We start from the raw sequence: 21,335 nt of genomic DNA, 5'->3' as shown, positions 1-21,335 counted from the left end.
GCACACGCACACTGCCAGAGCCGGAAGCCGAGCTCAGGAGTGAGCTCCTGCCTCCGGCTGCTGCTGAGGGGAAGAAGCCGGGCGCCCGCTAGTAATCTAAGTGTGCGCCCGGCATCTCCCTCGGTTAGGTGAGCATGGCTGGGCCGGATCAAGTGGCTCTGCGGGCCTTACACGGCCCCCGGGCCTGAGGTTCCCCACCCCTGTTCTACCAGGATGCACAGCAATGCCTGTTCAGATTACTGAGGCCGGACAAGGTGATGTGAGGTGGTGCCTGACACCCCGTGCGCACGCCTATGGATGTGAACTCTCTGCCCACTGTGCAATTGCACTGTGGATGCAGCACTCTGCATAGCGCTAGTGATGGCCCTGCACACAGATACATACACACACACATACATAAACACACACACTTTTTCTCTCTCTCACACTCTTTTTACATCCACTTAACACAGTTTTGCTGGACAGATCTGCAACAGCCTAGTCCCGTGTAGCTCCACCCCCTCAGTCCATGTAGCTCTGCCTCCTCCGTCCGTGTAGCTGCACCCCCCTTTTGGCCAAATGAACATAGACTCTCATTGTCACAATGGATCGGGAGGAGAGGAGGATTTAAGCTGCTGGCAGCAGCGGAGGGGAGGGGGGGGGGCAGGGTGGCGCTGGCAGCAGGGATGTAGAGCAGGGAGATTGTCTCTCCAGCCTGCCGCCTACCTGCCTTGCATCCCTCTGCTGAGCGGGTAGTGCCGGGCCTGCGCAAGGCCCTAACTATCCTTTGTGTTCCTCTCTGCATTTATTTTGTCTACCTTGTATATCCCATTTTACAGTATGTACAGTATTCCTTGTTTTCAACACTGTCTAATACTACAGAGCATTGTGGAGCTTTACAAATCAAAAATAGTACTAAAAATACAAGAAATATATATACAGACAAATACAAGTTGCAAATATTGGTGGTCATTCCAAGTTGATCGCTAGCTGCTTTCGTTCGCAGCGCAGCGATCAGGCAAAAAAAGTCACTTCTGTGCATGCGTATGGGGCGCAATGCGCACGCGCAATGTACTTTCACAAAAGCCGAAGTAGTTTCACACAAGGTCTAGCAACGCTTTTCAGTCGCACTGCTCGCCGCAGAGTGATTGACATGAAGTAAGCATTTCTGGAAGGTAACTGACCGTTTTCGGGAGTGTGTGGAAAAACGCAGGCCTGTCAGATACAAACGCAGGCGTGCCGGGGGAAATGCAGGCATGGCTGGCCGAACGCAGGGCGTGTTCATGACGTCAAAACAGGAACTAAATAGTCTGAAGTGATCGCAAGCTAGGAGTAGGTCTGGAGCTGCTCAGAAACTACACAATCTATTTTTTTAGCAGTGCTGCAAACCTTTCGTTTGCACTTCTGCTAAGCTAAAATACACTCCTAGAGGGCAGCGGCTTAGCGTTTGCACGGCTGCTAAAAGCAGCTAGCGAGCGAACAACTCAGAATGAGGGCCAATGTGAGAACTTAAGTTTAAGTATAAAATGGGGTTTAAGTAAATTGGTAACCCTTGATTTGTGAATAAAGCTTATTTAATGATGAATAGGATGGGACCCAATATTTATTGTGTATCTCCGTGTGGTTAGAGTTGAAATGTGTACAATGTATGAAATAATTAATGAAGCGTAAAAAAGCTTGGAACATTGATACTATGTAAATTCATGTTCTGTAGTATCCTAGTAAAAACTAGAAGTCATATGAGAATAGGGATTCCCCAGCTAGTTGAAAGACAAAAAATAATTGCTACCCATTGACCACTTCTCAGACACCCGGTTCTACACCGTATATAGGGGGTAATTCCAAGTTGATCGCAGCAGGATTTTTGATAACAACTGGGCAAAACCATGTGCACTGCAGGGGAGACAGATATAACATGTGCAGAGAGAGTTAGATTTGGGTGGGGTGAGTTCAATCTGCAATCTAAATTGCAGTGTACAAATAAAGCAGCCTGTATTTACCCTGCACAGAAACAAAATAACCCACCCAAATCGAACTCTTTCTGCACATTATATCTGCCTCCCCTGTAGTGCACATGGTTTTGCCCAATTGCTATCAAAAATCCTGCTGCGATCAACTTGGAATTACCCCCATAGCTAACATGGGGTCTTATTCAGGTTGGTTAGCAAACCAAAAAAGTTAGCAATTGGTCAAAACCATGTTGCAATGCAGGTGGGGCAGATGTAACATGTGCAGAGAGAGTTAGATTTGGGTGGGGTGTGTTCAATCTGCAATCTAAATTGCAGTGTAAAAATAAAGCAGCCTGTATTTACCCTGCACAGAAACAAAATAACCCACCCAAATCTAACTCTTTCTGCACATCTTATATCTGCCTCCCCTGTAGTGCACATGGTTTTGCCCAATTGCTATCAAAAATCCTGCTGCGATCAACTTGGAATTACCCCCATAGCTAACATGGGGTCTTATTCAGGTTGGTTAGCAAACCAAAAAAGTTAGCAATTGGTCAAAACCATGTTGCAATGCAGGTGGGGCAGATGTAACATGTGCAGAGAGATTAGATTTGGGTGTGGTGTGTTCAAACTGAAATCTAAACTGCAGTGTAGAAATTAAGCAGCCAATATTTACCATAAACAGAAACAATATAACCCACCCACATTTAAATATCTTTGCACATGTTACACCTGCCCCGCCTGTAGTGCAACATAGATTTACCCAATTACTAACTGTTTTGGTTTGCTAACAACATGACTAACCCCTATGGTTAAATGTTCTTAGCATATAGATCAATTAGATTGTGCTACTATTACAGTTCTTACCTCTCCTAGTCCAATTGCCTGTCCATGTGCTTTCCACTATTGAATGATGGATAATGCACTGATGTGATAAAGAAGAATTAGAAACAATATGGAAGCTTTCGGTGGTGAAGTTTGTCCAGACATTATCCACATACCATGTTATCCGATAGGTATCATCTGGATATACAGTATTTACATTGCAGCTGAGATAAAGCTCATTGTTAATCCATTTATAGTCTATTGAGTGATCAAAGTCTGCAAACAAGATACATATCAATGTTACAATGCATTTGGATGGATGGATGAATGGATCAATTCTGATGTAAAAGGGTTAACTTCCAGGTACTGTGGTAAAATAGTCTGTTTGTGAAATATTTCTGACTTTGGGGCCTGCTAATAACACTTTTCAGTTGTTGTCGTGCACAAATTACTAAAGATGAGCAATTCGGTGTTGTCTTGGTTCTTTTCACCAATTTAGCGCATTTGGATCTGAAAAGTCATCTAATTGGCTATCCAAAACAAGTGAGAGCTGAGTAGCCAATAAGATGACGGTTTCAGATCTGAACACAACAGAGTCAAAACCGAATCATCTCTACGAATAACATATTTGTATTCTGTTTGGTACATTATAAATAAAAATAGTGATTGCACTTAATTCTTTGCAAAGCATATGATTTTAGAGATATCAGTACTAAAGTTCTTATATAAGGTAATCAGCTTATATTTAACACAGTATGTATCTTTTGAAGATGTCATAAAATACAACATGAAAGTAGGTTGATCTGTGTAAGGGATACGGTTATGTGACCGGCGGTCACAATATCGGCGCCGGAATCCCGAACCCTGAAGATCTCGCCGGTCAGCATGCCAATCAACAGGGACTGTTCCCACTCGTGGGTGTCCATGACAACTATAGACCAAGCATCCATAGACTTTGCGAGCGCAGTGTGCCCACAATGGATTTCATAGTGCTTGCCCACTCCCTGCCGGCCATCTAACAGCTGGGATCCCGGAGTCAGTATTGTGCCCGGCGGTCTCCTGACCATCAGTCACACATACCTAACCCGTATATAATGCTATAACATACATTGCATTTAGAGCAGGAGTGGTTTTCCAGGAAGTGTCATGAATGTGCAATTAGAGAGAAAAAAATATATATTATAGTCTGTTAAGGACCACATAGTTTCTAGGTGACCTAGTTCCATTTTAGATCATAAATATATACCACTTATAAATACTTGGTAAGCTGTGGGCATATTTATAATGGGTGTATGGTGCAGAGTGTATAGAGCACATGGAACCCTAAGTCCATGAGGTCCCATACCACACGCCCTGACAACTCTCTGAAAACACAACTAAAATCACAGGGAAAATGGTACTGGTGCCATCTTTGTTGAGAAGTGGGCGTGTGTGGGAAAATGGTGCCAGGATGCACTGGCGAGAAAAGGTGATACTGTACACCAGCCCTCAGCCTCTCTTAAACTGCCCCTGTTGCATAGGCGCCGATTCCGTGGGTGCTCCAGAGCACCCACAGAAAATGATCAGCACCCACCAGGGCCAGTGCTACCATGAATAGGCAGCTATGGATACCAGCCACTGGAGGGCGGCATGCTCTAGCGGTGGACGCTCCACCGGTCCAGCCAGCGCAACCGCCGCTGCCTGTCACCTCAGCACCAGAAGTACACTGGTCAATGCAGTGCCAGTGCTTGGTCTTCTTTCCCCGCTGTACCCGCACAGGCTGCCTGCCAGCTGCCAGTGCAGACATGTCTGTTACCATGGAGACTGCAGTCTGCCCTGTTATTTTCGTCTACGGCTGCAGTTTCCCCTCATCTATAGGGCCAGATCCAACCCCTGATTACCCTCAGCCCACCCCCTCTACCTTGCTCCTTCCTGTCCGTCGAGCCAGGCCTGCCCCCTTCATTCACTTAGCCCGCCCTCTTCTTCCCCTCTACCCTATCTCCCGTCTAGCTTACCAAGCCCGCCTCCTCCTTCCACTACATGCTGCTGCCCTCATTCTACTCAGCCTAGGGCTCCGCTGGGGAGAGAGAACTCATGGTGAGTTCACATAGAGAGAGGCACTGATATATTTTAATTAATTGTAAGGAATGTAGTGCAGTGGGTAAAAAGAGGGACTCTACTGCCATAATGTGTAAAAAGGGGGATTCTGCTGCCATAATGTGTAAAAAGGGGGACTCTGCTGCCATAATGTATAAAAGGGGGGACTCTGTGTCTGTAATGTGTAAAAGGGGGGACTCTGCTGCTGTAATGTGTAAAAGGGGGGACTCTGCTGCTGTAATGTGTAAAAAGGGGGACTCTACTGCCGTAATGTGTAAAAAGGGGGACTCTACTGCTGTAATATGTAAAAAGGGGGACTCTGCTGCCGTAATGTGTAAAATGGGGGACTCTGCTGCTGTAATTTGTAAAAAGGGGGACTCTGCTGCCGTAATGTGTGAAAAAGGGGACTCTACTGCCGTAATTTGAATAATGGAGACTACTGCGTAACATGTATAGGTATTATTTTGTGACTATGCCCCTTCCCCGTGAAGCCTCTCCCCTACATTTTTTGGCTTGAGCACCCACCAGCAAAAACATAAATCGGCACCTGTGCCCTGTTGTATGCTGTGAGCAAGATTGCCATGTTCTTGATGAAGTTATAAATTGTGTAGGCTGGCTAAACAACACCAATTTGGGGGGACTGTTTTGTAGGTGAATAAGTTAGTTGCAATTCACATGTACTTGTGATGTATGTCCTTACTCCCCATGGTAAGCGGTGCTGCACACACTAGAGACTGATACATTTGGTGCGCTTAGCAATACAATGATGTTTCAGAGCAAAGATGGACAAGTAGACATGCCACTAGCATTATATCACCACGCCCACTTTCAGTGGTGCAGTGGTGGTGTAACCATGGCCCAATCAGGGCCGTATTTTTGGTGGGCTCAATGGGCAGTTGTCCAAGGGCCCCAGGAGTAAAAGAGCCCTAGGCTAATAGCAAGGGTACCAGATTTTTAAAATTGGCCCTGGAGAACCGGAGATATCGAGATATCTGACTTTAGAGCAGTGGTCCCCATCTGAAGAGAAGAGCCTGTTAGTTGCTCTTTCCAGTCAGATATCTCAGGTTATGTCTGACTTATAATTTTTCTGAGGGTATACTCCAAAAGCTGGGGCTCTTCCCTTTCGGTGGACACTGGCAGCTTGTCTCTACTATGCCCAGAACCAGAGATATCAACCTTCCAGCAGCTGGTCCCTGCTCCAGCTCCACGCGCCTGGTATACAGTTTTATATATTCATTGGAGGATTGCTCTGGCTCCTGAACTCTGATCCCCAAGTCCCTAGAACCTTCTGAAAGGTGGGACTCTCTAGTTTTTTTTATCCCATTCAAAACTTAGAAATATATTTTCAGGAACTTGAGATATCTGCAGTCAAGCAAGCTGCCCTCCCACCAGAAAATTATGAATATTAAGCCCACTCCACTATCCACCCCTCCCCTGTGTATTAAACACCCCCTACCACCCCAGAAGTCATGTACCGGGGCCCCTTCATTCAGCCCAATGCCCTCTTCTACAGTTTAGTGTTCTCCCTCCCACCCCATCTGTGCAGTAAAGGAGCAATTAGCAGAAATTACTGCTCCAGGTCCTACATACTGAGCGGAAGATAGAACACCCCCTACCACCCACGGGACATCAAAGCTGCCGCTAATAGCACCCCCCACCCCTACCGCTGGAGGATGGGTAGGGGGCCCAATGCATTGCTGTGCCCAGGGGCCTACACTGCCATTAAGACGGCCCTGACAGTAGCGCATTCTGGAGGAGAGTTCTCCAGGGAGAGTCACAGGAGGGAGACAGCGCAGAGCGCCACTGATCTCCCTCCAACAATGTATATAGCAGAAAACTAAGCGCACTGACTGAATAACTCCCAGACTGTATTTCAGGTAATGAGCATTAAACCTGCAGATATACAGTAGGTGCTATAAGTTACAGTAAAGAACACTGCTCACTGCATTAGACACTAGAGAGTAAAGACACACCAAAATTAGGTTGCTCTCAAGGTTCAGCTGTCACAGAACATATACTGTAGATGTGCTTTGTGCCATATGGGCTCTTAGGATTTTATTAGACACTGATTTCTTTGCTGTCTATATGATTACCGGGTCTTACCTGCAATCTGCAGTGTCACCGTACCGTCTGTTCTGCCCAGTTTTGTACTCACATAACAGAAGTAAGTGTTTTCATCGCTACTTTTCAGGTCGCTTAGCTGGAGGGCAGCATTCCCTTTTTTCACTTCATGTAAGAACAATGTGGTTCTTCCTGAGTATTGCTTGCTCTGGTTGTCCAGCTGATTTTTACCTTTATAATAGCTGTGCACTATTTGATGGTCTTTGTCTCTCCAGTGAATCACTTCCTCCTCCCCAGGGGTAAAAGGACACGGCAAGGTAGCAGTTCTGCGCAACTCACCCCAAGCTATAGATGAAAAGGTTATAGATTGTGTACGACAGAAATGTGCACAGCTATGATTAACTAATGTTTTAGAACATTGCAATGGGGCAGATGTATTAAGCCTGGAGAAGGGATAAAGAAGTGATAAAGCAGTGATAAGTGCAAGGCGATAATGCACCAGCCAGTCAGCTCCTGTCATTTTTCAAATCCATAATGACTGGCTGGTGCATTATCACCTTCCACTTATCATTTCTTGATCCCTTCTCCAGGCTTAATATATCTGCCCATTGTGTTAATTTAAACAACTGAGCCTTTTGTTACAGAAAAAAATAAATTCAAAATGTATTATATAGTGACATATACTCCCCTTTCATAGGTTCCACAGTCTTTTTTTAAGGAATGTAGTCAGGATCCCGGCGGTTAGGATCCCAACAGTCAGAATAATGACACCGGAATCCCGAAGGTCACAATGCTGACAGATCCCGGAGATGAGTATTAGGTTTAGGGTTAGGCACTAGAGGGAGAGTTAGGGTTAGGCTGTGGGAGGGGACAGTTAGGGATCCAAAGGCAGGGGACAAAGTGAGCCCGAACTGTGGAAGGTGCAGCATTACCCCCCACACACTGGGGGGTAGCATATGAAGGAAGACAAGCTGGATGAGGGGGGGTGGGGGCACACATGAAAGAAGATATACTGTATGGGGGGGCACATTATGGAATACATGTTGCAAGAGGGATACACATTAGGGATAACCTGTGTCAAGGGGGAGAGCTGTGTGAGGGATAAGGGGTGTCAGGGGAGAGTGGTGTTAGGGGGAGAGCAGTGTCCGGGAGAATGGTGTTAGGGAGAGCATGATGTCAGGGTGAGAGATGTGTCAGGGAGAGTGCTGTTTCAGGGATAAGCTGTCAGGGCGAGAGCTGTGTGAGGGATACATGGTGTCAGGGCGAGAGCTGTGTGAGGGATAAGAGGTGTCAGGGAGAGAACTGTGTGAGGGATAAGTGGTGTCAGAGAGAGAGCTGTGTGAGGGATAAGCTGTGTCAGGTAGAGATATGTGTGAGGAATAAGCTGTGTCAGAGAGAGAGCTGTGTGAGGGATAAGCGGTGTCAGGGAGAGAGCTGTGTGAGGGGTAAGCGGTGTCAGGGGGAGAAGCTGTGTGAGGGATAAGCAGTGTCAGGGAGAGAGCTGTGTGAGGGATAAACGGTGTCAGGGAGAGAGCTGTGTGAGGGATAAGCAGTGTCAGGGAGAGAGCTGTGTGAGGGATAAACGGTGTCAGGGAGAGAGCTGTGTCAGGGATAGGCGGTGTCAGGGAGAGAGCTGTGTGAGGGATAAGTAGTGTCAGGGAGAGGGCTGTGTGAGGGATAAGTGGTGTCGGGGAGAGAGCTGTGTGAGGGATAAGCTGTGTCAGGTAGAGAGCTGTGTGAGGGATAAGCTGTGTCAGGGAGAGAGCTGTGTGAGGGATAAGCTGTGTCAGGGAGAGAGCTGTGTGTGGGATAAGCGGTGTCAGGGAGAGAGCTGTGTGAGGGATAAGCTGTGTGATGGATAAGCTGTCTCAGGGAGAGAGCTGTGTGAGGGATAAGCTGTGTCAAGGAGAGAGCTGTGTGTGGGATAAGCGGTGTCAGGGATAGAGCTGTGTGAGGGATAAGTGGTGTCAGGGAGAGAGCTGTGTGATGGATAAGCTGTGTCAGGGAGAGAGCTGTGTGATGGATAAGCTGTGTCAGAAAGAGAGCTGTGTGAGGGATAAGCTGTGTCAGGGCGTGAGCTGTGTCAGAGCGTGAGCTGTGTCAGGGAGAGAGATGTGTCAGGAAGAGAGCAGTGTCAGGGGAAGAGTTGTGTCATGAGGAGAGTTGTGTCAGGAGGAGAGCGGTTTCCGGGTGAGAGCGGTTTCAGGGTGAGAGCTGTGTCAAAGCGAGAGCTGCTTCAGGGCAAGAGCTGTGTGAGGGATAAGTGGTGTCAGGTAGAGAGCTGTGTGAGGGATAAGCTGTGTCAGGGAGAGAGCTGTGTGTGGGATAAGCGGTGTCAAGGAGAGAGCTGTGTGTGGGATAAGCGGTGTCAGGGAGAGAGCTGTGTGAGGGATAAGCTGTGTGATGGATAAGCTGTCTCAGGGAGAGAGCTGTGTGAGGGATAAGCTGTGTCAAGGAGAGAGCTGTGTGTGGGATAAGCGGTGTCAGGGATAGAGCTGTGTGAGGGATAAGTGGTGTCAGGGAGAGAGCTGTGTGATGGATAAGCTGTGTCAGGGAGAGAGCTGTGTGATGGATAAGCTGTGTCAGAAAGAGAGCTGTGTGAGGGATAAGCTGTGTCAGGGCGTGAGCTGTGTCAGAGCGTGAGCTGTGTCAGGGAGAGAGATGTGTCAGGAAGAGAGCAGTGTCAGGGGAAGAGTTGTGTCATGAGGAGAGTTGTGTCAGGAGGAGAGCGGTTTCCGGGTGAGAGCGGTTTCAGGGTGAGAGCTGTGTCAAAGCGAGAGCTGCTTCAGGGCAAGAGCTGTGTGAGGGATAAGTGGTGTCAGGGCGAGAGCTGTGTGAGGTATAAGCGGTGTCAGGGTGAAAGCATTGTAAGGGATAACCATTGTGAGGAGGAGAACTGTGTCAGGGATAAGTGTAGTACAGTACGAAAGCTGTGTGAGGCATAAGCAGTGTCAGGGTAAGAGCTGTGTGCGGATAAGCTGTGTCAAGGGGAGACCTGTGAGAGGTATAACCTGTGTGTGCGATAAGATATTTGAGGGGGAGAGCTGCATGAGGTATAAACTGTGTCAGGGGTAAAAGCTGTGTGAGGGATAAACTATGTGAGGGGGAGAGCTGCATGAAGGATAAACTGTGTTAGGGGAGGGCTATGTGAGGGATAAACTGCTATATTTTCCTGGATCTCGCTGCTGGACAGCTTCTTTTTATAGAGCATGCAATTTCAGTTCCAGGATTGAGATTTTTTTCAATCCTAAATCCTGGGATTAGAATATTGGGGCACAATTTGCTTCCCTAGTGCAGCCCCCAAAGTTTTAATAGTCCCTAAAGCTTCCCCAGGGAGGATCTGAGATTTTCTAAGTGGGGTTTTAAATCTGCACAAGAATGGATTATGGTTGTGATTGTGTGGCTCTAAGTATATCTTTAGATGTGTTACCAACATGTGGCTATTATTATTAATAAGGCAACACAGATATATTGATAAAAAGGTATAAAATACATTTCAAATTTCCGTCATTGTATAAATGGAGCAATGACTGCAAAGGATGCTCTGTTTTATTTCTCCTTTCCGCCCAAATATCCACAGTAAAGTGACACTGTGTGCTTCCTATAGTGTACACCAGTAGGGGAGGAGAAGGGGATTTGGGTTAATGGACCAAATTTTAGGGTGACAATCAGAGAGAGAATATAATCTGTGTTTTACTCTTATTTGGTTCAATCACAAGGGATGAATTGTGTCCCAATTATGACAAAAACATAATCCGTGTTTCTCCAAACACAAAAAGAAACAGTTGTGTAACATTATCAAATACATTTCCAATGCAGTGCAGTGGTAACAATTTCAAGAGAGATATAATGTCTCAATTGTTAAAGAAAGTAACCGCAGGCAATTTCCATCACTGTATAAATGGAATAGAGACTGCAAAGGATGGTCTATTTTATTTCCCCTCAAGTGGAGATAACAGTTCATTCTCACATTTTTTACATCAAACTAGGGGATCACAAGGATGCCCTATAAAAGGAATAGAAAAATGAGGCAGAGTCAGAATAAGGGAAAGAGAAAGGTGGGATCTCCCTTCCCAAATCAGTATCCCTTACGGAGAAATCAGAAATAACATCAGACTCTTACTTACTGAAAATAATGAATTTGTCCAATCAACTCTCACAGACGACCGAATAAAGGTACTAGAGAAAGGACTAACTTTCTCACCTACCAAAAAATTCAATAGATTCCAATGGCAGACTAACCTACACCTATTTGGATGGAAATTACTGCTCACAAAATTTCATGTTAACAAACAAAAAATAGCAGAAACCATCATGAACACCTCAAATATGGAGATACTGACATCTCAAGAAGAGGAAGCTCTCATGTCCCTAGAAGACTTGATGAAACCCACAACACTAGAGGACACACATAGCCACATACTAATATGTAAAAAACAGTCAACTTTCTTTCCTATCTGTCCAAAGGTCAAGGTGTTTGTCAACCTGACCTCAAGAGATTTGGATAAATTACATGAGAAGAACAAATATCACAGAACCAGGGGCAATCTCTCACCAAAAGAAAGAAAGGCCATCAAAGAAATTAAGGCCTGGCATGACACACTTGTAAAGCCATCTGACAAAGGTGGCAATGTAATCTTATGGCCCAAGGACATTTACCTGAGAGAAGCCAATAGGCAGTTAGATGATACATCATGCTACAAAGAAAGTCTATTTTATCCTACAGAAAATCTTACACAAGCATATATGAAGATCATAAATGATGCGCTACATCTAGGTACCATTACCAAGGCCGAATATGAATATCTAAAGGTTCAAAATCCCATAGTACCCACATTTTATTTGTTGCCAAAGGTACAAAAGATCCTACAAACCCTCCAAGATGTACAATTGTATCAGGGAATAGAGGGTTATTAGAAAAAGCCTGTACCTTCTTAGATGTACACCTAAGGGAACATGTCCTTACACTTCCTGATATATGCGGGATACAACTGACATTTTGAAGAGGATAAATGATATCCAGTTGGAGGATACACATTTGCTTGTCAGTCTAGATGTAGAAGCCCTTTATACGAGTATCCAACACGATTTGGGCATCCAAGTGGTGAGATACTTCTTGCTGATGGAAGAAATGAACAGTTTCCATGAATTTTTACTTGAATTACTGAACTGTCCTCCATAATAAAAAAAAATAACATTTAACAACTACTTCTATACCCAGGATAGAGGGACAGAAATGGGAGCCCCACATATGCAAATCTCTTCCTGGGTTAGTGAAAGAGGAAAATTGTATTTCATTAAGACCATGAACGATATACAGTAGCAGACATATCCTCGTATGGATGCGCTATATCGATGACACTCTCATGATATGGAATGGTACACAAGATGAACTTATAGGATTTATACAAAACCTTAACAATAATAAAGTGAATCTAATTTTTTTGTGGACACAGCAGAGAAAGTATATCTTTCCTGGATCTAAGGATCTATAGAGACATTAATAACATGCTAGCAATTGAAATCTACAGGAAAGATACCTCAACTAATACTCTACTACCCCAGCAAAGTTCACACTTTCCCCCTACAGTCCAGAACATCTCAAAGGGAGTATCCTCAATAAGATTTAAAGAATGAGGTTACAGTTCCAGATTCATCAAAAAAGCAAAAAAATCCTTAAGCTTCATAACCAGAGAATCATTGATCTTCAAAGAAAAACCTCCCCTAAAGAACAAAGACATGATAAGGTTTGTGGGTGAAAGAATGGAGAGAAATCAAAAAGATGCTACAAAGACAATGGCCAGTCCTACTTCTAGACAGGGTTCTGACAGAGAATCTTAATTCCAAACATAGATATGATTTGGCGGCACTTGCCCAACTAAAAAGAACAGTTGGTCTGTAATCACTATACACAACAACCTCCTAAAGAACCAATCATAACAGGTAGTAACCCGCGGGGGCATTTTAACAGAGAAAGGGGCCCCTGTGCAGACTCCGGGTGGTCCCCCTCCTTTATACAGTGCAGTAGTCTCCAGCATTGTGCCAGAGTCTTCTACGCATGCGCAGGTCTCCGGAAACATGGCACCCGCCATGTTCCGGAGACTAATTTCACCATTGCGCGTGCGTGGAGGACATTTTGGGTGAGATTTTCACCGTGATTCTGTACTCCGGAAAGGTAAGTATTCAAATATGGGTGTAATGTGTGTGGTGTGGGCCCCACTGAACCCAGGGGCCCATGTGCACCACACAGATGGCACCCATCATAGAAAGCCAATGGTTACCCATGTGGCAACTACAAAGCCTGCCCATATATTTCCAAAATTCATGAGATAGTGGACAAATTTGGTAAACTCATTAAGATCACTGATTATTTTAATTGCAAAAGCACCAAAGTTGTGTACTGTATAATATGTCCTTGCCACAAGAAATATGTTGGAATTACTACTCGCATGCTAAAATAACGGGCACTAGAGCACATTGGCTCAGTAAGAAATGCTGTAACTGATTAACACAAATTAAAACAACCACTGTAGCCAAACATTTCTTTTATGTCACTCTGGCTCCCCCCTGAGATCTAAAAATCTTTCGACTAAACAGATCAAACACGGTATTAGAGGTGGGGATGCCATGAAAGTCCTTCTAGAAAAGAAAGTGAAAATTAATGGACCTATAAACTGGGCACTTTTGCTCCCAATGGATTAAACTAAAAATGATAGCGTTTTCTTAGACAAGTGACCTTTCTCCCTTTTTTAAAAATCTAATAGTATATTAAACCCTTGTTCATTCCTCAATTTACAGAGTAGTCAACAAACATATTTTGATCATTACAGTGCACTATCTCACTAATTATTTTTTGGCTAATCTAAGATCCCCCTGGCAATTCCGCTTATTGCATTAACCTACTAATTTTACCAACATCACTTTCTTAACAATTTTTATAATCATCTAAATCACGTTTTCCCTTACAGAGCACATTTAATGTTTACACAGTCACTACACTAATTGAGCACTGTAGGCATGTTGGACATTTATCTGATGATTACAATGCACTCACATACACACAGCAAACTATTAACCACACACCACCACACATTCATCCCTTTCAGCCATCAACATAAATACACTACGTCACTACAATGAGATGCGTTTACGATCCCGGCGTCTGGATTCCGGCAGTCAGCATACTGATGCCGGTATCCCGGCCGCCATAATGCCGGCAGGGGACCCAGGGCTATTCCAACTCGTGGGTGTTGTTACAATAAGGTTATTATAACTTTACAACTTTAATTTGTAAACTAACACATTTGATATACTATATATAGTAGATTGGAGTATGCCCTCAAATAAATCATGTAAACTAAAGAGCCCTACATACACGATACGCCGCCGAGCTGCCCGACCGCCGATACGGCAGACGGGTGACCCGGCGAGGGGGGGGGGGGGGGCAGTGACAGGGGGAGTGAAGTTTCTTCACTCCCCCGTAACACGGTTCCATACAAGTGCAGGCAAATATGGACATGCACAGCCGACGGGGCACCAGCGATGATCGAGCGCGGGGTCGCGCATCGTTCATCGCTGAAGCCTCCACACTCAAAGATATGAACGTTATCTCGTTCAATAATGAAAGAGATCGTTCATATCTTTGAGGATTGACGGCCAGTGTGTAGGGTCTATAAGAAGCCATTCGGTTTTTGACACCTCCCTATATTATACCATAATATGATATATTCTCTCTCTCTCTCTCTCTCTCTCACACACACACACACACTTTGTGATTGAACTGCTGATATGATTGAACAACTATGAGGGAATGTATTAGTGTGTGAGAATCAGAAAGGTTTTGTGAGAGTTCTCCTTTTTTTTTTAAAGTGGCAATCACTGACATGGGAAAATCAACCAGGTGTTGCAATGTAAATGATTGCCACTTTAAAAAAACAACAACAACAGAAGTACTCTTACAAAATCTCTCACTTTCTGATTCTTAAGGCCAGTACTCACTGGCCTATGTGGGAGAGATGTGTTCTGAGCGTACGGGGGGAGACGGGGGGGGGGGTGGCGCTCATTTCATCCAGAGGGTGAAATGAGCGACCTGCTAGATTGGCCAATCTAGCACCAGCGATAGCGATGCGCGAGGCTGCGCATCGCTATCGCTGTGGGGGCTACACACGGAGCGATCCTGCTTAAAATCTAAGCAATCTAGTCAGATTGCTTAGATTTTAAGCAGCGATCGCTTCGTGAGTACCCCCCTTTACACCTTGTTACATCCCCCCACCCATACCTTTGATGTTATGTTGCAAAACTGTTTCTGTTGATTAGGACTCTGGATAAATACAGCCCATGGTTTCTTTCTTTAACAATTGAGACATTATATCTCTCTTGAAATTGTTACCACTGCACCGCATTGCAAATATATTTGCTAATATGTTACACAATTGTTTCTTTTTATAAGTGTTTGGAGAAACACAGCCAATATATTTTTTTCTCTATCATAATCCCTTGTGATTGTACCAAATAAGAGTAAAAAACAGATTATATTCTCGCTCTGATTGTCACCCTAAAATTGGGTGCATTAACCCGAATCCCCTACTTCTCCCCTACTGGTTTACACTATAGGAAGGACACAGTGTCACTTTACTCTGGATATTAGAGGGAAAGGAGAAATAAAATAGACCATCGTTTGCAGTCACTGCTCCATTTATACAGTGACGGAATTTTTAAATTTATTTAATACCTTTTTATCAATGTGTCTATCGCCTTGTCTTTTTAAGTGTATATTAATAAACGTTATGTTCTAATTACTCTTTACGCATATTTAAACAAATATAAATATATGTGTGTGTTCCAGATAGACTGACGGTCTATCTTTCCCTTGCAAACCACCTTTTAACATAGGGGAGGAAATGTAATAGGGTGTGAGAAAGAGAAAGTGACAGATTTTGGTAAAATTCTCCTGTTTTTTTTTTAAAGTGGCAATCATTTATATGGCAAAACCAGGTTGATTTTGCCACTTTTAAAAAACAGGAGAATTTTACCAAAATCTCTCACTTTCTCATTCTCACACCCTATTGCATTTCCCCCAGGATCTGAGATTAACATAGCTGGTTCAAAGCAAACAAAATTTCAGTAGAAATTCCTGTAACAAGGATTAGTGATCCAAAAGGACACTAGGCACCTTATACCCCTTTTCCACCTGTAGCACGGGTCGCAGCTGGGAGCCTGACATGGCTGCAACCCGTGCTACAGCCCCCTTTCCCACAGTGCTCCCCAACCCGGCATATTGGCGGGTTGGTGGCACTGCTCGTGATGCAGCAGGGGCGGCGCTGGGAGATCACATGATCTCCCAGCGCTGCCCTTCAATACACTGTGAACGGGAGCCGTGTCGCATCAACATGGCTTCCGTTCACATTACACAGCTTACCGGGTTGAACACGTGTTCAACCCGGCAAGCTACCCGGGTTGGATTGATCCGGGAATTTGCAGGGGGGGCAGTTTCCACTAGGAAAAAACACGGGTAAATGCGCGCCCCCGCAAATATGTAAAGTTATGTGTGCACTGTGTAAAAGGTAAGTAAGTAGAATAGATTGTGGAGGTAATGTGGGTGGTTCTGGAATATGATAAACTGCCTGAAGAGGTGAGTTCTCAGGGAACACTTAAAGGTTTTGAGGCTAGGTGAAAGTCTTGTGTGTGGGTGGCCATGAGTGGGTGCTGCATGAAAAAAGTCCTGTAACCAGGGGTTAAAGTGGTCCGGAACAGGGCGGAACTGTATTCCGTCAGTTGTATTGGGAGGCGGAACGAGTTCTGCCGCCTCCAGCCCACTTATTGCCCGGCCACAGGACTCTGTGCAGGGCCAGGCAGTGCCGTCTGATTGGTCCGAGCGGCGTCCCCAATGTGCTGCGCCGCACCTCCTACGTTAATAGAGGAGGTGGATGGGTAGCACAGTGTCTCCTTTAGCCTCTCGCACTGGCAGCAGGAATGAGACACACAGGGCGTGCTCTCACGTCCATCTCTCCTGCCGTGTAAAGGGTAGGAGCTGCTGGCGCAATGTTCAAGACAAGGAGCGGAGGACCCATGCAGACACTGTTAGAGGCTATCAATGACAGGGCAAGTAGCAAAAGAGGTAGAAAAGACCTGCATGGGCGAGCCACATAAGGGGGAGCTGTGTCCGGGGTTACATGTGCTGTGGGCAAGGGGGGGGGGGGTGCTGTATGTGGGGTTACATGTGCTGGAGGAGGAGCTGTGTGTTGGGCTACATGTGCTTTGGGGGGGGGGGGGAGCTGTATGTGGGGTTACATGTGCTGGAGGGGGAGCCGTGTCTGGGGTTACATGTGCTGGGGGAAGCTGTATCTGGGGTTACATGTGCTGGGGGGTAAACTGTGTGTGGGATTACGTGTGCTGGGGGGGCTGTATGTGGGGTTACATGTGCTGGGGGGAGCTGAATGTGGGGTTACATGTGCTGGGGGGAAGCTGTGTGCAGGATTACATGTGCTGGTGGGGAGCTGTGTGCAGAATTACATGTGATGGGGGAAACTGTGTGTGGATTTACATGTGCTTGGGGGGGCTGTATGTGGGGTTACATGTGCTGTGGGGGTGGAGCTGAATGTGGGGTTACATGTGCTGGGGGAAGCTGTGTGCAGGATTACATGTTCTGGGGGGAGCTGTGTGCAGAATTATATGTGCTGGGGGGAGCTGTGTGTGGGATTATATATGCTAGGGTGGGGGAGCTGTGTGTGAGATATGTGCTGTGGTGGGGGAGCTGTGTGTGAGATTATATATGATGGGGTGGGGAGCTGTGTGTGAGATTATATATGCTGTGGTGGAGAGCTGTGTGTGAGATTATATATGCTGGGGTGGGGGGAGCTGTGTGAGGGATTATATGTGCTTGGGTGGGGGAGCTATGTGAGGGATTATATATGCTGGGGAGGGGGAGCTGTTGGCTGGGTGCGTTGGGGGCACTCCCCCTGTTGCTTCAGCCTAGATCTGACCTCCACATAAAAGAAGTCTAGCCAGATTCAGAGGTTTTTGGTGGGATGTTACACAGCCTGGGGTCAGCAAGATGTGTAGAAAGGGAAAATATGAAAATGTATATGTGGACTGTGTAGAAAGTAATTTGGGTAGAATAGTTTGTGGACGTTATGTTGGTGACTCTGGAATATGATAAACTGCCTGAAGATGTGAATTTTAGAATGCTTATAGGTTTGGAGACTAGAGGAAAGTCTTGTGAATGGAAGAGCATCACACAGAGTGGTTGCTGCATGAAAAAAATACTTTAACTGCAACTGGGAGCAGGTAATGCTTGTGTGAGATACGAAGTTCTTGTGCAGAACGGATGCGTGAGTTGGGAGATAATGTGAGATAAGGGAAGAGATGTATGTTGGTGTAGTTCTGTTCATAGAATTGTGTTAGAACTATTTTACATGGAAATTGGTAAACTACAGGCAGCCAATGGAGAGACTGAGGGGTGAAACACACTACCTAGTTTTCCTCGGATGGCAAAAATCTGGACAAACTTTGTCCGGCTTTTTGCCATCCGGCAGAGTCTTTCACACACAACGGCTTTGAGACGTGTGTAATGCTGGGCGCATGCGCAGCAGCAGACATGGCTTAAAAAAAAAACGTTGTGTGTGAAAGCTCCCCTTCACATACACGGTCCACTGCCTACAAAGACGGCACGGCCCCGGCACGGCAGCCGGACCTTCTAGTGGATATTTACGGCTGCAACCCGGCCCGGGCCATGCAGTGTGAAAGGACCCTACCCCTCACACTGTTAACTAAAATACCGGCACGGGAAAAAGCTATCCGGCTTTTTCCCGGCTGGCAAAAGCCGGCGTGTGTGTTTCAGCCCTGACAGAGTGGAACAGCAGATTAAAGTTTTCCAAGGTGGGCAAGAAGGGGAGGTACTATGGCCGTGGCATCTGCTGGCTGGGAAAGAAGGGGAGGGGTTAGTGATGTATCAACCACAAGGGAAGGGCTGAGGGGGTGAGTTCCACCACCTCTCTAAGACCACTTTAAGCACTGCCTGTGAGAGAGACGCAGATCTTGTGCATAATGGAAGGGTGAGCTGGGAGATATTGTAATATAAGAAAAGAGATGTATGTTGGTATAGTTCTGTTAATAGAATTGTGTGTCAGTAGAAGTATTTTATATGGAAATCAGTAAAATACAGGCCCCCATTGGAGGGGCTGACAGAGCGGAGCAGCAGAAGATTAATGTTTTGGAAGAAGGGGAGGGGCTGGGGGTGTGGCATCTGCCAGATGGGTAAAAAAAGGATGGGCGAGTGACGTGGCGCCCATAGAGGGGTTTTTCTGGGGAGGGGGAGGTGAGTTTCACCACCTCTCTAGGACCCCTTTAACCACTGGCCAAAGGAGACGGTTAGGTTGCCAAAGTGGTCCGTTAGGGTTGGGCTCCATTGGTACTGTGACCATCAGAATTCATTTTCAGTATTCTGACCATCTGAATCCTGACTGCCAGCATTTCATACTTAACCCTTTGTTCGACCCCAAATGTGTCACTAACATTACTGTTTTATTTGTTCTGAAACAATTGAATACACTTTAGAAACAGTATATAAAAGGTACAGTACTACATAACATATTAAGACAACTGTACATCACAACAAAATATACATATAATTGAATACATTTATTTTGTCTAATGAAATAGTCTCCAAAATTCAATGACAAACAATTTATATCTTTTACACTTCATTATACTGTAAATGTATTAGAGCTTTCTCAGTAGGAAAGAAACATTTCCTGTACTTCCTGCATTTAATAACAGTAAGTTTCATCCAGAGTAACTTCTGGTCTTCTGGCATGTCCTTGGCATAATAGCAGGTGCTCTTTATCTACATTTGGTCACTATATCATTACCTTTACCATTCTACTCCCACCCAAGACTGAAATGAACACAATATAGCAAAATTACAACTTTGTTTAACTTACCTTGTTTTTCACTGGTACCTGAAATACACAGAAGCTTAACGTTAGAGAATGTTAAAGTGGATATTTATATAAAACCATCTACTTATTAAACAATCCATCATACTGTACTTCATTTTAAACGCTCTAATTAATTAAGGAAAAACTATAGATTCAACTTTTTACTATTTTTTCCTTCCTATATGGGGGGGGGGGGGGGGGGGATTTAAAATTAGACCGAAATAGTACAATTCATAGCAATTTCACAAGTCACATAAAATGTGTTGCACTGTACATGGGATGTGGATTAAAAGTTCAACATTATATACATGAAGATAGACATTCAATAGGTCAACACCAGATGGTTCAACAGTCAATAGGTTGACAGGGTCAAAAGGTCGACATGCAATTGGTTGACACATAAAAAGTTGACACATTTAAAAAATGTTTTAACCCTAATCCTTAGCCTCCTCTAGTGCCTATCCTCCCTTGTGTCTAACCCTAACCCTCCACCAAGTGCCTAACCCTAACCGCCCCCTCCAGGCAGCCTAACCCTAACAATCATGAAAAACAATGCGTCAACCTTTTCTGTGCCAACCACTTGAATGTTGACCTTTTGACTCTGTCAACCTAAGTACTTGTCGACCATTGACCTGTCAGCCTTTTGACCCTGTCAACCTTTTAACCCTGTCTATCTACTCACTGTCAACCATCTGGTGCTGTTGACTATCTATTTCATGTGCATCTTCCATCCGGATACCCTGTGCATGCGTTCAATTTAAGACAATTCAGAAACATTGCGACCAGCGTGAATTTCATTTTACCAGCAGCAGACACCAGGTCCACACTGGGGAGGGGGAGTAATTTACATTTGTGCAGCTGCCAGGTGGAGGATCCTGCCGTGCAGACTGATCAGCAGTAATTGGCAGCATGGCAGAAACTGGAGGAGAGTGCAGGGAGGCAGAAGGGCCAGGAGGTCCCTTTGAGAGCAGCAGCTGAAGGAAGTTTCACTTCTTGTACACAATGGGGGGAATTCAAATGATTGAAAAGTCAGTTGGGTGTCTGTTTTTTCCTATCTATTAGCCAGGAAATAACAGACACCCAACCGACTTTTCAAACATTTGAATTCCCCCCATTGTGTATCTAACTGATCACATAATTTGCGACCAGATTAGATAATGCACTTGCTGGTGTGGTCGCATATGATGACTTACAGTATTATGACCTCTTTCGATATCATTATTTAAACATCATTTATCTAAACATTAATAATAACCTGGAAAAAAAGCAGAAACCTAACTTTAGTGCAAACAAGGTAATACTTTATTGATAACATATCTCAACATTAAATATTATCAATATATATTAGGGCCACTATAGGTACCTTTATCAATTATGGTTTCCAACCCTCCTCCAATTCACACCGAATGGTGTCAAGCAAAATGGCCCATGTTGCTGACCCCAAGGAGGTCAACCAAGCCCTTACTGATAAAGGAAAGAGAGTGCACCAACAGTTATCTTAATTTAT

The 21,335-nt window shown here is 45.0% G+C and overlaps 1 protein-coding gene across 4 annotated transcripts in view; it reads right to left on the bottom strand.

Annotated features, from left to right (window-relative positions):
- Positions 1-21,335, bottom strand: part of HHLA2 (HHLA2 member of B7 family) — a 127,871-nt gene that overhangs the window by 29,858 nt on the left and 76,678 nt on the right. For all 4 annotated transcript variants that reach the window (XR_010223106.1, XM_063953625.1, XM_063953627.1 and 1 more), the window contains exons 3-5: positions 19,832-19,849; positions 6,933-7,235; positions 2,796-3,029 (exon numbers count right to left, since the gene is read on the bottom strand). Coding sequence is in view for 3 of the 4 variants with exons in the window: in XM_063953625.1 (XP_063809695.1) it covers positions 2,796-3,029; positions 6,933-7,235; positions 19,832-19,849 (555 nt within the window). In the remaining variant the exon portion in view is untranslated. The remainder of the gene's footprint in view (positions 1-2,795; positions 3,030-6,932; positions 7,236-19,831; positions 19,850-21,335) is intronic.

This window comes from Pseudophryne corroboree, chromosome 2, assembly GCF_028390025.1.
Source record: "Pseudophryne corroboree isolate aPseCor3 chromosome 2, aPseCor3.hap2, whole genome shotgun sequence".
Taxonomy (NCBI): Eukaryota; Metazoa; Chordata; class Amphibia; order Anura; family Myobatrachidae; genus Pseudophryne; species Pseudophryne corroboree.
The sequence above is the reverse complement of the archived record's forward strand: the minus strand, read 5'-3'. Positions and strand labels throughout refer to the sequence as shown.